The sequence below is a fragment of the Balaenoptera physalus genome, assembly GCF_965194825.1.
Source record: "Balaenoptera physalus genome assembly, chromosome: 3".
Classification (NCBI taxonomy): Eukaryota; Metazoa; Chordata; class Mammalia; order Artiodactyla; family Balaenopteridae; genus Balaenoptera; species Balaenoptera physalus.
In genome coordinates, this window is record NC_138890.1 from 149,141,753 (window position 1) to 149,158,466 (window position 16,714).

General features: G+C 49.4%; 2 protein-coding genes across 4 annotated transcripts in view; one reads left to right on the plus strand and one right to left on the minus strand.

Moving 5' to 3' along the window:
* The window catches only part of SLC45A2 (solute carrier family 45 member 2), a 32,521-nt gene extending 29,721 nt beyond the window's left edge, over positions 1-2,800 (plus strand). For all 3 annotated transcript variants that reach the window (XM_082453802.1, XM_082453803.1, XM_082453801.1), the window contains exons 6-7: positions 42-256; positions 2,544-2,800. In XM_082453802.1, the coding sequence (XP_082309928.1) occupies positions 42-256; positions 2,544-2,768 (440 nt within the window). In that variant the 3' untranslated portion in view covers positions 2,769-2,800. The remainder of the gene's footprint in view (positions 1-41; positions 257-2,543) is intronic.
* A 762-nt stretch (positions 2,801-3,562) lies between these two features.
* Positions 3,563-16,286, minus strand: RXFP3 (relaxin family peptide receptor 3). Its single transcript, XM_082453854.1, has 2 exons — positions 5,213-16,286; positions 3,563-3,935 (listed from the first exon to the last, which is right to left on the minus strand). Exon 1 carries the CDS (start codon positions 10,311-10,313, stop codon positions 9,342-9,344), a length of 972 nt encoding a protein of 323 aa, XP_082309980.1. The 5' UTR covers positions 10,314-16,286; the 3' UTR covers positions 3,563-3,935; positions 5,213-9,341.
* Between the last annotated feature and the right edge of the window lie 428 nt (positions 16,287-16,714).

Consider the following 16,714-nt stretch of genomic DNA (forward strand, 5'->3'; position numbering starts at 1 on the left):
CTGCCAGCTGTAATTTCTCCCTCTCTTCTCCCCACACACAGACTTTCAGAAAGCTTTGGTTCCCTACATCGGATTAAAGGGTCTTTACTTCATGGGGTATTTGCTGTTTGGCCTGGGGACGGGCGTCATCGGGCTCTTCCCGAATGTCTACTCCACCCTGGTCATATGCACCTTGTTTGGCGTGATGTCCAGCACCCTGTACACCGTGCCTTTTAACCTCATCACCGCGTACCACCGAGAGGAGCAGGAGAAGCAGGTGCGTTGCTGAACCTCTGCCCTGAGTGACGCCCGGACTCACCTGGAGGCTGGGGGAACTTGCTAGGAAAATGTAGAGCAGAGCTGGAAAACAGGGCTTCTTGAAACAGCAGCACTAAAATGTCCAGCCAGATGTAACGACGGTCTAGCTAAGGCCTGACCACTTTCCCAGCCCACCCCCTCCTTACTCTGAAGCCCTGTGCACCTGGGAACAGTCGGGCAGGTACCATTACTCCCATTTGTCAGATTAGGAAAGGTGGGGTTGGTAATGCTGAGAAACCAGCCCACAATCACACAGAGACAAAGCAAGGGAAACTGGGCTCATGACATGTCCAGCGTACCTGCAGTGTTTCTGGATGCCACACGAGGGCCCCGGCCCTCAACCACTGCGGAGGTGCCTGGTGCAATTTCCGGGAGTTACTGGTTGAGCAACGTTTTCCTCGGAAGTCCGGGTTTTAGTAAGTCATGCCCTGTGTGCAGGGAGGAAAGCTGGTCGCAGGTGGTCATCTAACCAGCTGCCTCAAGGGAGGCCCGCCCCATCTCCATCTCGGAACTCAAGCCAGAGGGCAAGACCCTATGTTGCCCTAAAAAAGCACTAGGTTTGGTATTTCTGCTCTAAGATTACCACGTTTTCTTATCCAAATATGCAACTTTTCCCCCTGAAAATAGGCTTACATTTCTTTAACTGTAAAAGTTAAAGAGATGGCTATTAGCTTAATCCATCACGGTAGGAAACTGCAAGAACGCTGAACACGTGTCTATGTGACTGCAACGCTGGCCTCCTTTGTCATCATTTGATCTGGTAAACACAGCAGGAGAGAGTTGCACCAGGTGTTAAAACCTTTTAAACAAGAGTTGTAGCTGTCATCTTCCCTGGCAGACATGGTCACTAATGTTTCAGTGCACGGCAGGTGCTTTGCTGCTAAAGAGACAGCTATCATAAAGAACTATCCCTCCAAGAGGGACTTGGATGGTACTAGGCCCAAAACACAGAGGCTTTGAACTCAGAGAACCCTGGATTCAAATCCTGCCTCCCCCTTCTGACAGCTTTGTGATACTGGGGATCTTATTCGTTTATTTATTAGATATCACTCAAAATGAGTTCATGTTTAGATGGGGTAATTCAATCACGTGGTTCAACGACCACAGTGACATACAAGTGTGCCTCACGTGGCTCCCACCTACCCCTCCCTCCACTCGTTCCCTGTCCCCACCTCCCCACCCTGGGCTCCTACATGTAACCACTCTCATCAGGTTTTTGTCTATTTTTCCAGTATCTTTTAATGAAAATCCAGCGATTATGAATCTATTTTCTTATTTCCCCTTTCTTATTCAAAGGATAATGTGCGTTTTCCTGCACAATGATTTTTTTTCATTTAATAGTATAGGAATTATCATTCAGACTCTCAGAGCCTTAGTTTTCTAATCAATGAAATGGGAATGACACACCCACCTTAGAAAGTTGTTGGAAAATTAAATGAAACAAGATAGTGTAGGTAAAAGAGCCTTGCACAAGGCCTAGCACATATATGATACCCAATAAATGGCAATGTTATCAACCAATTCTGACCAAATATCAAACAGTAATCAAATATTAATCTACTAAGCAAAAAGCAACCATATTTTGAAAGGTTGAATTGCTTTTTTATGTTGCTTCCCCTACACATATCTGTGATTCAACATCCTTCTAAAAATGTTTGAACTTTAAACACTAAGGAAGAGAAGGAATGGGGTATTTATTGAGCTTCTACCACACTGTATTTACTGACTTCTTAGGAAGAGATAATTTTGCGTTCTTAACCATTTTGCTCCCATAGGTGTGAACGGTGGAATTTAAGACTCTGTGGCAGGTGGGGAAGAAAGGTGCAGGCCGTGGGGTGGAGCTTGAATCAGGAGTTGATAAACTGTCTTCTTGGCCAAACGAGGTCTGCCACCTGCTTTTCTGTACAGCCTGTCGTGTACAGACACGACAGGAATTCTAGGAATTCTTTGACAATTTAAAAATGATTTTTAAAACATCAGTGGAAGGATAATATTTGTGACAAGGGAAAATTACATGAAATTTAAATACCTGTGTCATAGAGTTCTGTTGGAATGCCAACTTGTTTATGTTCTGTGGCTGCTTTTGCCCCGCAACGGCAGAGTGGTGTAGTTGCAACCGAGATCATACAACCCACAAGCTGCAAGTATTTATTATCTGGCTTTCTATAGAAAAAGTTTGCTTGCTGCCTTCTGCCCTGAAGAACAGTTGGTGCAGATCAAATGCTGTTCCTGTGCTTCCCTTGCAGAGGCAGCAGGCCCGGGGCGGGGGCCCGGACGGCAGCGCGAGAGGGCAGGGCGTGGACTGCGCCACCCTCACCTGCATGGTGCAGCTGGCTCAGATCCTGGTCGGAGGTGGCCTGGGCCTTCTGGTCAACACGGCCGGGAGCGTCGTCGTCGTGGTGATCACAGCCTCCGCGGTGGCACTGATCGGCTGTTGCTTTGTGGCTCTCTTTGTTAGATATATGGATTAGGTCAATAAAGAGACATCGTTCCTAACCCCAGACACAGTGGAGCACAGGGCAGGAAGTCGATCTTTTCTTTAGCTCTGCACTGTTTGTATCTGCCCATTGGATGCTGCGTGTTATGACTTCAGCTGCGGTGATCTGCCCACCCCTCACTCTCAGTCAGCCCTCTGCACATCCGTTTCCCTATTTCAGGCATCATTTGTCTTAGGAGAGACTGGGCTATGCCTCCGTTCACTGGGGGCGAAGGGCTAGTGTGGGTGACAGCACCTCCCCGCGCCTTTCTCCCTCCGTCTCAGTGCAGCGGAATGGAGAGGCAGGGCCTGTTTTCCACAGGGCATTTCAGGCCTTGATGAAACCTGAGAAGCAGACTAGCACGTCCCTGTGATGCTGGGATTTATTCTGTGATGTGATTTTTTTTTAAAACCTGGTGTCCATGTATAGTCGGCTGGGGGGATCATATTTTTCATCAAATTCACTGTAACTCAAAATATTGCCAGTGATTTATTTAAAGATATTCATTCACTCATCTTTAATTCATATTTAACTGGCTCGTAATTAATTCATGCTAATTTATAATATCCCTGACAAGTCTGCTTGAGCATCTCACGCTGGAGGATTTACCGCTTTGAAACAGCTCATAATATTGACACAGTAAAAATCTTTCTCTCCAGTCTGCACTTTTGTCCCAGCCACTGGAGTCTCTATGGAAGCCTTTCAAAGAACTGCCTCCCATTTCTCTTCTCCAGGTGAAGCCAGAGTTCTTGACGGCAGCGTGGTTTAATAGAGACACCATGAGCTTTAGAGCTGGGCTGGTTTGGGATCCTGGCTTTGCCGCTCCCCAGCAAACTACAGACCCTCCCAAGCCACACTCGTTCATCTGTACATTTGGAGTAATGATTCCTACCCCAGAGAGCTGTGACCATTTGTAATACGTAACACTTATGGAGTGCTTACCACCATTCTCAGCGTTTAACCTGTGTTAACACAGCAATCTTGAGAGAGGCTGCTGTTACTGATCTCCATTTTACAGATGAGGAAACTGAGGCAGAGAGGCATTACAGAACTCGTCGGAAGCTACGCCACTCCTAAGTGGCAGAGCTGGGCCTCGACCCCAGGCTCTCCGGCTCTGCTGTTTCCGGTAATAGCAGCGCTTAGGCTGGCAGTCGGTCTGCACTAGAGAAATGATAGCCATTGTCACTATTTCTGAAGGCTCACCATCCTGCTCTCCCAGACCTCGATCCTGCCATCCGCAGTCTTTCATAAGTGTTTGTCTGAATAACACCGGATGTGCCTGAGCGGTGCAGAACGATTTGCCCCCATGTTTTGACAGGTTAAAAAAATGTTTGTGGTTCCTCCTCCTGCCTCATCTTAGAGTCTGATAGTGTAGTCGTTGCCTCCGGTGAATTTCTAGCTTATCAAAACCTCCCATGTTAGGAGGGAATTTGGAGAAAGGAAATGAGCTGCTCTGAGAACAGGAACATGGGGATTTGGGCTGTTCTCTGGTTTTTCTCCCGTGTAGCAGGACGGATGGTTTGGTAGCGTGGCCAGGCCCCTGCAGTGTCAGCTCATTTGCGGGTAGGGCTTCTGAGAAGAGGAACCGTGCTCTGGGGGTTCTTTGGGTTCTCTTTCGCAAAACTGCTGGGGGCACAAGGGACACAGGCCCACTGCCAACTTCTGCTTTCCGGGGCCCAGGGTGAGAAGGCTGATGAAGGCCCATCCCTCCTCCCCCCACCCTTAGCCCCACCCAGCACTGTGAGGGCCCTTGTGTGCACCTGGACACCTGCACACCACAGCCTTCCAACCCCTCCAGCCTCTACCACACCTGCAAACAGCCGCCCTCGGCCTCCCCTCACACCTAAGTGTGCAGAGGCTCAGCGGCGGCATTCACCTTCCGGAGGACAGGACCCCCGGAGCCCTTGTAGACTCAGGGCCACTTAGATGGGGAATTCTGACGTCTTGGGTACCGGAGCATAATCTAGAAGGTGTGGGTGTGGAGTTCAGGCTCCAGGCGGCTCTGGATTCCTTGCCATGTGGGAAGGGGTACAGGTGGGAGGGGAGGACAGAGCAGTGCCCTCTAATAATCAGAGCCAGGGCAGGGGTCCTGGCTGCCCGGGTCTGAGGGGAGTACCAAAGAGTACCAGCCAAAGGGCAGGGCCAGATCCACTGTCACCGCGTGGCGGCCTCCCTCTCCTTCCCAGTTTCCCCAGTGGTCTCAGGCTGGGTCTGTATTCTCTCGCACTCACTCTCCTCTCGCTACCTTTGGGCTTCCAGGCTGCTGCAGTTCTCTTGGTTGCCTCCGTTTTGTTTTAAGAGCCTGATCTCTGCTGCTCTTGGGTCGTGGCTGGGGCAGTGCTAGCGTGTGGGGCGGTACATCGGGGGCACCCCTGTGGATCTGGGCCCTTCTAGTTTGTGTGTGTGTGGGGGTGAGGGGAAGGAAGGCAGGGACTTACACCGAAGCGGCCACTCCTTCCTGCCTCCTGCAGAACACGCAGCTTGCTTATCTGGCCACAGGCTCTCTGGGCTCCCGCAGTTTATCCCGTATTCTCCAGATTAATTTTTTCCAGACTGGGCTGAGCTTTCTCCCCAGAACTGAGCACGCTATTGCTTCACTTATCAACCTCTGCGCCCTGCTTTCCTCCTCTCCACAGCGGCACTTATTTTCTGCCCCCCAATCCGGTCCCCCTGCCTTCTACTGGTATATTCACTCCCAAATGAAGTTACCACATTGACATGCAAAAATATTCCATCTTTCCCAGTCTTCCTTCCTCCCTCTCCACCTCACTTTATCCATCTGAGCACAGCAGGGTCATGACTGACTTAGAGGAGTGACCAGGGAGAACACCTGCCCCCAACCCCACAGTGTGGGGTGAAGAGGAGCCAGGGCTTCCGGGACCCCACGTGACACAGCACCCAGCATTATGAAAGAAACAGCACCCAGCCGCCTCTCCTGCTTCACCTACCTCTTCTTGACCTCTGCAAGCTGTGGAAATGGAATTATTTGCTGAGTTCAGTGTTTATTTCCTGATCATTTCTCCAAGGACTGCTCAGGTGATTAAAGATTTTGAAATGAATGACTGGGTGAGCCGGGAGGGTGACCTACAGCTGAGGGTCCTCTTTCCTGGACCCCCAAGAAGTCAAGAGTAGTCATCTCTGACCAACCACAGGGCATCAGGGCCTGGTCTTTATTACACGGGAAGCTCTTTTCAGATGGAACACTGGATGGGTTATGGGATGAAGAAGGGAGCTAGAGCACACAGCCTTTGTCTCTCTCTCTCTCTCTCTCTCTCTCTCACACACACACACACACACACACACACACACACAGTCACACTCAAATATTCAAATACTTTACTCCCTTAACTTCATTGAGGTTTGAATGAGTGAATAGAATCCAGTTTCAAAAGCCTTTAACCACCTTTGGGAACCTAAGTACTTGTTCTTAGTATACCAATGACATATCCTCTCTGAGACAAAAATGTCTCCTTCCCAGACAAATAAAGCAAGTATAGGGATATCTACATTCTTCACAGAAATCCTAGGAAATCCTGCAGGAGAAAGGGAAGCCACACTGCTTTGCTTCCCTCCCCCACCATGCGCCTGGCATTCCAGCCTCAAAGCCTCCCATCACTGCATTTCCTCAGCGTCAGACGCCCTCTCTATATGCCCACTCCCTGTCTCAACTGCCAGATCTGCCCATCTAAATTGTACCTATATTCCTAGGTCCATCTCAAATACTGCTTTGGCCAGGAAGTCTCTGATCCCCCAGTAGAATCAAGCTTTCCATCCCTGTGTTCCTGTAGATAGCACTTTCTTTTAGCCCTTACTATGACATTCAACTCACTGTCCCATGACTCATTTGCCTTGTGTACATGGCGCAGTCCCCTTCTAAATGTCAGGAATGTGCTTGTGATCCCAGCATTCAGGATAGAGCTAGGCACACAACAAGCATTCAAAAAATAAATTGCTGATGTCAACTGGATTTGACCATTTCCTTGTTGATGCTTTTGTCCTTGTGGCAGACAGAAATCTTGGTCTTTGCTCCCTCCAGCCGTGTTCTCAGGAGTCCTCAGGTTTGGATAGGGACAAGGTGACTCGTTTCATAGAGTTTTTTCATGAAGTCCTTGCCCCCAGCCCCTTCTGTGTTTCTAGTGCCCATCATACCAGAAGGACACACTTCAGCATATTTTCCCCAAAATCCTGGGCTACCCACACCTTATTTTATCATCAAAATTGAAACGCCAAGTTGCTTTAACAAAGAGAATCTCTCCGTAAATGTCTAATATCAACGTTACACATAGATACACTACCATGCTACTAGTTGTTCTTTGTGGGTGTTTACTCGTTCATTTATTTTGTATTTTGGAGACATGGAGGGCTTACAGTTCAATTTTTATTAGCCCATTGGTCCTCAATATCAATATCAGTAAGTTTTCTTTCTAAAGGGCAAAGGGAGACTAATTTGACTACTTTTAAACGAAAGCATTTTTCTGTTTTCTAAAAAAGGTAACTTCTCAAGGCTGCTCAGGATTGAGGATGTCAGGCAGCTTTTGTTTTTGTGACAAGGTCTGAGTGTTTGCCCTGTGTGTGTTAACAGAAAGCAGGGCCAGGGACGCTGGGGCCGTGCAGTTCACATTCTGAGCCTTAAATCTCAGACGCTACTGGGAATTACCAACAAAATCACAAAACAATTGACAGTTCCAGAGGCTATTTAAGCAGACATGTGTGTATAATGATTATTTATGGTATTAAAATAAGCACACCAGTAGGTGCCTACATTACCTGTTTCTTGATCCCAAACTAGGTCGCCAAAGAGAACAACAGTAGCACCTCTGTCAAAACTGGCAGCTGGATGGGTAGATTGTTCGATCCCCGCTCTCTGAGCAGCCTCAAGAAAGGACTACTCTGCCGTGACCAGAACGGAATTATGAGAAATGTGTCACCCTTCAGATGGTCCCATACACTGGGGGTTAAGGAAGAATTCATCATGCATGTCAACGTGCTGAGCACTCCTTAGAATGAATGGAACTCGGTTAGGGTAGAGTCCTATGGGAATTCTGATTCCCTGCCTTCTCTCCTCGACGTTATGAACAATAAGAAACCCCACACCCGAAACCCTGGCGATCCCCTCAAAACAGACTCTCAGTACTCTTTTCCCTTTAGGACAGATTTTACTTGAGTCTCCCACCCCACAACTCCCCTTGAAAGATCAGACTCCAGCTTCCAGGAATTCGGGTTTCAGGAACCACATTTCTACAGCATCTCTTAATCTTCCATCTAAGCCAACGAAAAACGCGGCCGAACGATCCCCCTACTCGCTGGTCCAGAGCCTTAATCAAACCGGCATTCCGATTCCCAAAGAGTGAGGGGGGAGAGGCTGCAGAAGAGTCCCCAGTCCCAGTAACGTGTCTACTCAGACCTGTTCAAGTTGCTCCTGGGCACAGCTCACTTGCAGCGCGCAGCCCCGAACGCAAGGAGTGTCTCCAGGTACCCACACGGCTCTCAGGGGAACCCAGACGCCCAGCTTCCAGCGCACGGCGCAGTCGCTGCTGGGGGACCCAGAGAGCCCCCCTTTCTCCTTTAGGGGTCGTAGCCTGAAGAGGTCTCTCTATTCAGCCCCTCGAACTACACTGCGTCCGCTCCCTCCCGCAGAGACTCCACTCCCCCCGCGAAGGGGCTCTCACACGCACGCCGGAGGGTTTTGGTCTCGGCGACCTGTGAGCGCAGAGGCCGTGCAGGGTCTCAGTCGGGCTCCGCGTGTGTCCGCTCTCCCCATCCCAAGTGATAAACCATACGCCCCACGGGAGGTCGCTCTCTCGCGGTGCATTTCTCCTGAGGGCGGAACAAGATTGTCACTGCTTTCTTCCAACTCCGAAGAAGTTTCCTGGTCGCATACTCTAGGCTCTCCGCTCAGCCAAGCAGCAAATCAGACCTTCGCGCCCGGGCAGTCCCGGAGCCAAGGTGCAAAGGTTTTGTGAGTGGCTCACCCGAATGGATGCACCTTGAGGTCCCTTTCAAGAGCCGGGGCGGGGGTGGGGGGAGTCGCTGGAATAAGTGCGCTCAGTTGTCTGGGCACCATTTGGCTGAGGCCCTCTTCCTTGTCCCCGAACTGCTTTACATTCCCGATGCCTTTTCCCGCTTCTGGGCGCCCCACACTGCCCAGCGTTGACAGCATAAGGAGAGGAAGGGGTGTGCGTGGAGACAAGGGGGACGGAGGCTGATGGCTTGGTCCTTTGAGGCTGGTCTCGGCCACTTTGCCACCTTCCTCTCTCCACCTGGGTTCGCAGCCTCCCCTCTCCGGACAAGGTCCCCCGGCCACTTCATAGGCTGCTCTTTTGTGCTTCTCTCTCTCCTCGTCCCTCCTACCTCTTGATCCGGGTGCCCCCAGCATCCCCTAATCCGCTCTACTCTTTTCCACCGAGGGAAGGCCACTTGGCAGTTCCTGCGTACTCCGGGCCTCAGCCTGCGTCAGTAGGCGGAGCTGCTGGGCAGCAGGTCGTAGCGCCCCCCGCTGTAGACCACCACGCCGGGCGGATAGTAGAGCATGTTGGGCTCCGCGGCCTGGTGGAGAGGCGCCAGGGCCTACCGGCCCTGGGCCTCGGGCTCCGGCTTGGTGGCGGCGGCAAAAGGGCGCATGCTAGCGAGAGAAGGCGACGCGAGGCGCCACAGTAGATTCTTGAGCGCTTTGCGGAACTCTCGGCGCACGAGGCAGTAGAGGATGGGGTTGAGACAGCTGTTGGAGTGCGCCAGGCACGCGCTCACCGGGAACGCGTATACCTGGCACAGGAAGTACTCTTGGCTGAAGGGCACCGCGTTGAGCTCGATGAGGATGCTCCAGGTGGCGAGTGCCTGATTAGGCAGCCAACACAGGAAGAAGGATAGGACCACGATGGTCACTGATTTGGTGGCCTTGGAGCGTCTCCGGGCGCTGGCTCTGGCCAGGCCTGCCCCGGCTGCTGAGGCTCCTACTTCGGTCCCTGCCACGCGGTGGTCGCAGGTGAAGCGCACCAGCAGCGGATAGCACAGGCTGATGATGCCCAGCGGCGGCACGGAGCCCAGCAGCACCTTTTGCACGTGGTGGAGGCCCAGCCGGAACTGCCTGTCGCGGCCCAGCAACTTGCCCGGGCAGCGCACCAGGCACAGCTCCTCGCCCATCACCTCGATCGTGGTGGAGAAGATGGCTTTGGGCAGCGCGGCCGAGGCCCAGATCAACACGCACAGTGCTTTGGCCGAGAAGCGGCAGCTGTCCCCCAGGCTCCGGCCGCAGCAGTCGCCCCGGCCGTGCCCTCGGGTCCGGTGGCTCTTAAGAGCCAAGGCCACCGAGTGGTAGCGCGCCACGCTCATGGAGGTGAGAAAGAAGACGCTGGCGTACATGTTCACGGACGTCACTGTGGATACGATCTTACACGTGGCCTTGCCAGAAGGCCGTCTGAAGTCGAGGGAGTTTTCCACAGCCCAGAAGGGCAGGGTGAGCACGAACTGAAAGTCCGTCAGCGCCAGGTTGGTGACGAAGAGGTTGATGGAGGACCGGCGCCAGCCCCGCTTACTCTTCATCAGGTAGAGCACCAGCAGGTTGCCCGTCAGCCCCAACGCGCAAAGCACCCAGTACACCACGCTGATGAGGGTCTTCACCCGGGCCTCGGCGTCCGCGCTCTCTGCCCCGCCGCCGCCCGGGGGATGCCCTGGCGCCGCGCCGGCCGGCAACTCTAGCCCCAGCTCCCACGACAAGTCCTGGAGCTGCAGCGACGCGTTGCCGCTAGTGTTGGTCACCTGCGGAAGGTCCGGGATCAGACTGAAGAGTTCTGCGAGCTCGTCCCCGCCAGCCGCCTTATTCGTGGTGGCTTTCGCGGCTGCAGCGGCCACCTGCCTGCGCAGGTGCCTCTAGGTCAGGTTTCGGGAGATAAGCCCTAAGGGAGTCCAGCTCCCCCGGGGTTCCGGCGTGCCTGGGGGCTTTCAAAGCTGCCGCGGAAGAGAGCGCCTAGGACCAGGGCGCCAGGCGCGTCCCCGGCGAGCGGAGCTTGGCCTTGGGCGCGGGAGTTGCGCTGAGCGTCTGTTCGGAAGGGGAATTCGAGAGCAGAGGAGCACAGCTCCTAAGGCGAGCGGTCGGCGTCTAAAGGTTCTGCGGCCAAGGTGGCAGTCTCCGGGTCCCTACTGTAAGAGTCAGACTTTGCCCGCTGCGTTTCCCGCTGTCACTTGGTCACTAGCGCATACCCGCCCTGCCGCTCAAGGCCGCTATTGGGGGCTCTCTCCTTCTCTTTCAAATACCTTTGTCGCTTTCCTCCGCAGTTGCGCGGACGAGGTTTCTGAACAGAGTTCTGTCTACCTCGCTCTGACTCTCTGGAGGGCTTTCGATGCTGCCCTCGCTGCTTCGCGTCTCCGTCTCTCCGCTGTTGTCAGCTCCCAGGGAGTTGCCCGCAGCGTTCCCGCGAGTTGCATTCCCACCCGCCAAACCGAGGCCGCGGGCTCCCAAGGAGCCTGCGTAACCCCCGCGCCGGGAGAGGGGGCGCTTTCCGAGGTGCTGAACTTCGCCGCGCCCGCCGCGGGGGAGCGGGGAGAGGTGCGCGGCACGAAGAGCCCAGCGGCCAATTTCCCTTTTCCTCTTCAGTTTCAAAAGGAAATGGTCCTAACCCTTTATTTTCCTATGTTACTGGTGGAAGTCGGCTTTGATTTGCGATCGCTTTTCCTTTCTTATTCTCAAACATAACTATTAGAATTTTTTCTTTCTCACTCCCAAATGCACAATCTTCTGCCCATTTTTCTTTTTAAAAGCAATGATAGTGGCCTCTTTTTCTTGCCCAGACCTTAAATCAGATGAGGGCTCTTCCTGAATACACAAACGCCAGCTCCACTTCCCCTTATGAATTAGCTGACCACTTTAGTGACTGTCAGGATTTTCAAAGCGTCTTCACATAACAAAACTCTGGGCTCAGGTGTTGCCCTCTGCTTTGGTGTATTCTGAGAACTGAAGCGAAGCAGAGCATGTAATTGGTGCGCCGACTTCACAGACATTAGATGTTTAGCTCTCAGCCCAGCGCTCTTCAACAGATTGTTTACTCATATACAACCACACTCTACCTTGATGCAGTTGGAATAGAGGATTTCATAGGGCTGTTTTTTGGCCACCAGCCCCCTATTTCCACTACTATTATAATCAGAACTCTTAACCAGTGATTTTTTTTTTTTCAGGCCAGTGGAAGTAAATTCTAAGGAATCTTTTAAGTTCCTTTGGGCAAGGGGAACCAACATAAACCATTGGAACTACTTCTTAAATTGCAGTTTATTTAAATGCCAGATCAACCGCTCTGGTGTAAAATGTACATTTCTTAGGATAAACTTAAGAAATTTGAAATGTTTTCCTCACTGTCCGGGGCTAAACTGAAACAAAAGTATCTTACACGTAACTGTCCTCACTCTTGCAGAGTTCGTGACTTTACTTACAGAGGTAAAGAGTTTGTGACTTGAAAGCAGAGATGATAGAAAAAGCATAGTGAAAAAGAAACGCCGTACCCAAAACATATGAAGGGAAACGGAAACAATCTTGATTCCAAAGCGGCAGCTCAGTTCCGGAGAACACGCTTCACGGTAGTCTCTGGTCTACTCCGTTTACCCGCTAGAGGGCGCCAAGGCTTTAATAAAAACAAAACCAAACCAAACCACTTCCTTTGAGAAGTTCTGTCTGATCTGGAGAAACTCAGCTCTTCGCGGAACCGATACACAGGTCGCTTCCGTGTACGTCTCTTATCCCTGCTTTAGTAGCCTCATCTTCAAGTTTACTTTTCACTCAAATTTTTACTCTCTCTTTCTCCATCAGATTTTTATTTCTCCTTTATTTAAAAAAAGTTTAAAAAATATTTCAACGTTCTGTTGAAAAACAAGGAAGCTTAGGGCATACCCTGAAAGCGTTTTGCCTCGGTTTCCTAGTATGTACATGGAAGGAATTGTGGTTTTCAAATATTCTGAGGATAGGTGCTGAGCAGGTGACACCTGAGTCAGCTGGGGAGCTTGCTAAAATATAAGTTGCTGCTCTCCTCCCAGCCCCATGTGGCCACAGAGATTCTGATTCTCAGTGGAGTCAGAAAGGGGCTCAACAATCTACATTTTAAAAACATTCTTCCAGGTGATACTAATTTTCCCCCAAGTTTGGGAACATCTGGATTAATTTTTATTCCTTTTCTGTCTCTCCATGTGAAAAACTTCAAGTCCCAAAGAAATATTAATGTCCACTGGTGGTTGATCACATACTAGGATTGGAAGCAAAGGAAGAGAAGGAGGTCTCAACAAGTTTCCTTAAAATCACATTTAGGCCCAATAGTGATATTTTCTTCACTGTAGGACAGAGGGGACCATGTGCTCCTGAGGTCTGCCAGGCCTTGAGTACTCGGCAGCAGGACTCAGACTGAGCCCCTAGGAGAGGCTCTTCCCAAGTGTGACTCCCAGAGAATGCTGCCAGAGTGCTTCCGAGCCTAGAAGGCTCTTCATTTCCAAATCTGTTCTCTGAAAATGAAGCACACGTTGTGAGCAGGAATTTATAGTATCAATTAAGTCTGTGTCATGGAAGAAAAAAATCCCTTTTCAAATAAGTTCTTTTTCAGTATGACCTTAAGATATTTTAGACCATTTTTCTTAAAGGCAAGGGTCATGTTTTTCTCAACCAGCATCTAAAATATTCAAAGAGAGAGGCATATCAGTCATGGTCAAATATCATTTAGGTATACTGTTAAAATATTACCAAAATCTTACCATATAAATTCCCAACGTAAAATTTGGAAAATTGACAATGTTGTCAAATTGTGTGTTGATCCGTAAGGATCAACCTTATGGAAAAATTAAAAGAGGGGCTTTTTTAGTTGGTTTTAAACCAGCTGTTACCCCTCCCCCTGCCCCATTAATCTAATTGTTTGTCAAGTTTTGTTACTGAGGATCCACACGTGCCAGTCTGTTTTCCCAAGTTAGTACCTTTGCTAACAATGTTCTTGTGCGAGTTCTTCCTCTATTCTCATCTCTCTCTTCCCCCACTTCAACATATTTCGATGTTACTTACACTGTTTAATATTACTGGCAAAAGGTTACTGTCTGGGGGGAAACTTTCTGAATTCTCTGAGGAATAGGTATCGATCTTTTCCCCTCTCAATTATCATAGAACCCTCTATCAGCGCACCTCTTAAGGCATGCCTCCCCATCAAGTGCTGCGGCTCTTTCTGAATATTTCGCATCTTGTTTGAGTGTCAGCCTGGCAGGGCAGAGTGTGTATCATCATCATCGTTGTTTGCCCTTAGTGCTGGGCTCAGACTTTTCACATGTATGGGCACAGGACACACTTATTGATTGGACTCTGCATTCAGATGCAATCTTCCTACTAAGGCAATTCCTTAAAAGGTAACTTACAAGTTTCCCCTATCTACTCCTATAGAATATCCAAGTCTAACTCCAGGGAATTGATTTATTTAAAAAACCTTTCATTTTTACCTAAGCTAGACCTCCACCTATAAAGCCACCTGCACATTAAAACCACTTAAAAATATTGATGCCCAGTGCCGACCTTACACCAATAAAATGGGAATCATTTGTTAAGAGTAAGATATGTAGTTCCGTAGGGCTTATTATAAAAAATTGCAGCTCCCCTACAGCTGGACCCTCCATATTTCTTTTGCCCAGAGGCACATTCAAATCTTTTAACTGATTCTTTTGCTATATACTGCATAACTCTGGTTGAAATGCTTATATTGGTATTTTATTTTTTCATTGTAGGCATTAATATTTTACTCCCTACCATGGAAGGTGAAAGTTTAGCTTTTTTCTCACACATCCTCTCCTTCCACTTCTCCCAACATTCTGACACCCCCCAGTTTAGTTATATTGTACTTTTGAAAGATCAGACCCCAGCATTTTCACTGTAATGACTATGTAAACGTTAACAATTGAGCCATATATAGTACATGATTGTTATTCTTTTCTTTCACAACTTTTTGTCTCCATTGGAATTAATAATTATCTTTGTTACTAAGGTAGGAATGACCAAGTAGAAGCTACTAGAACTGCTTCTACCTACCAAAATAGTAAACCAAAACCATACCACCTACCTGAAGGAATCTTGGAGAAATAAGTGTTATCATCAAGGATTTCAGAGACGCAGAGGTGGAAGTGAAGCAGCAGCTATTTCCACTTAGGACAACAGGCACTGCTGCATCTTGCCCACATTTTCAGTGATCTGCTGGCTCACCTCTTTGGCATTGGGCAGCAGCTGGGGTCACAGCTCCTGCAATGCCCACGAGATCTCTTCCTTCAACTTTTTTGAGCCATCGGCCAGCCACATATGCAGCTCCATGCCAAAAGGTGTCATCTTCTCCTGCAGGCCTCTCAATGGCGATATCGGAGGCAGAGAGAGACAGACGTGGACTCAAGTTTGTTTTCATGGGTTCCAGAAGAAGAATATTTGTTTTAAAAAGGAAGACAGCAAGGTAATATGTCTGGAGGTGGTTGAAAGTCCTCTTACTCCAACTCCAAAGACTAGTTGGCCAACAGATTTAGGTAGGTTGTTCCAGCAGGCGAAGAGCAAAGAACGAAAGTTGACCCCGTGTGGGAGACCATGCTGGAAGGAATGGCACGTGATGAGACCAGGACGAGCAAGTGTCAGATCACACAGAGCCTAGGAGACCATGACTGAGAGTTTGGATTTCATTTGAAACTCAAGAGCAAGCTACTGGAGGGATTTAAATAGGCTTAGAGATGCTGTTGGTGCCCTGCCCATCTCCCCTCCTCACATGCCATTTCCCTAGTTGCCAACTTGACCTTCAAATACCAGCTCCTGTGACTCTTTCCCAGTGGCCTTTCTCTGAAGCTGCTTTGCTTGTTTGTGGGGCTGCCTATAGGTGGTGGGGACTTAATCTCCCACTCTCACCTCTCAGAGGAGCCTACAACAAATGACTGATGGAGGTTGGTGTATAAACACCCCAGCTTCCTTGTCCCTTTGTCAGAGTAACTCTGATTATGCGTTTTAACTTATTCCCCAGAGTTTAGAGATAAGCTTTAGCTGGCAGAGTGGCAACTTGTTTGACAATACATGTTTATTGGGTTTCTCCCCTTCCCTATCACACTTAACTTTCAGTGTTTTCAAGGGTTTCCTTCCAAATAAACTACTTTCACTAGAACTTTTGGTTCTGGATCTGATTTGGGGGGAGTCCAAATCAGGACAGCAGGGGAATTATGCAATCCAGTTCACACATTATAAAGACCATACTGATTGGTAAAACAGTTATAAGGCATGAAGGGTGCAAACTGGGAGCCTGGAAAAAGACTACTGCAACAGTCTAGGTGGGAGATGGTGGCAGCCTGCCTTAGTCGATTCAGGCTGCTATAACAAAAACACCAGAGACCAGGTAAAGTAAACAACAAACACTTATTTCTTATAGTTCCAGATTCTGGGAAGTCCAAGATGAAGGCACTGGCAGATTTGGTGTCTGGTGAAGGCCTAGTTCATAGAAGGTCATCTTCTATTCTTCTATGCTGGGTCCTCCATTGCAGAAGGGGCAAGAGAATTTTCTGGGGACTCTTTTATAAGGGCACTAATCCCATTCATGAAGGCTCTACCCTCATGACCCAATCACCTCTCAGAGGTCCCACCTTCTAATACCATTACATTGAGGGTTAGGATTTCAACCCATGAATTTTGGTGGGACATAAACATTCAGTCCAGCTTAAGGGTGGTGACTGTGGAGGTGGAGAGAAGTCCTGACTTGAATTTTTATTTGGAGAGTAGAATCACCAGGATGTGGTAATGATGATGGGTTGGAAGGGGTTAGAGGTGAGAGGAAAAGTAGTTTCCAATATGACCTCATCCTAGGTGGTTAACAGACATTTAGTGTGATGGAAAGACTGGAAAATGAAAGACTTTGGTAGAAGATCAAGAGATTTCTTATGGACATATTGCCTTTTTGACCTCCAGTTGGAGAAGTCAA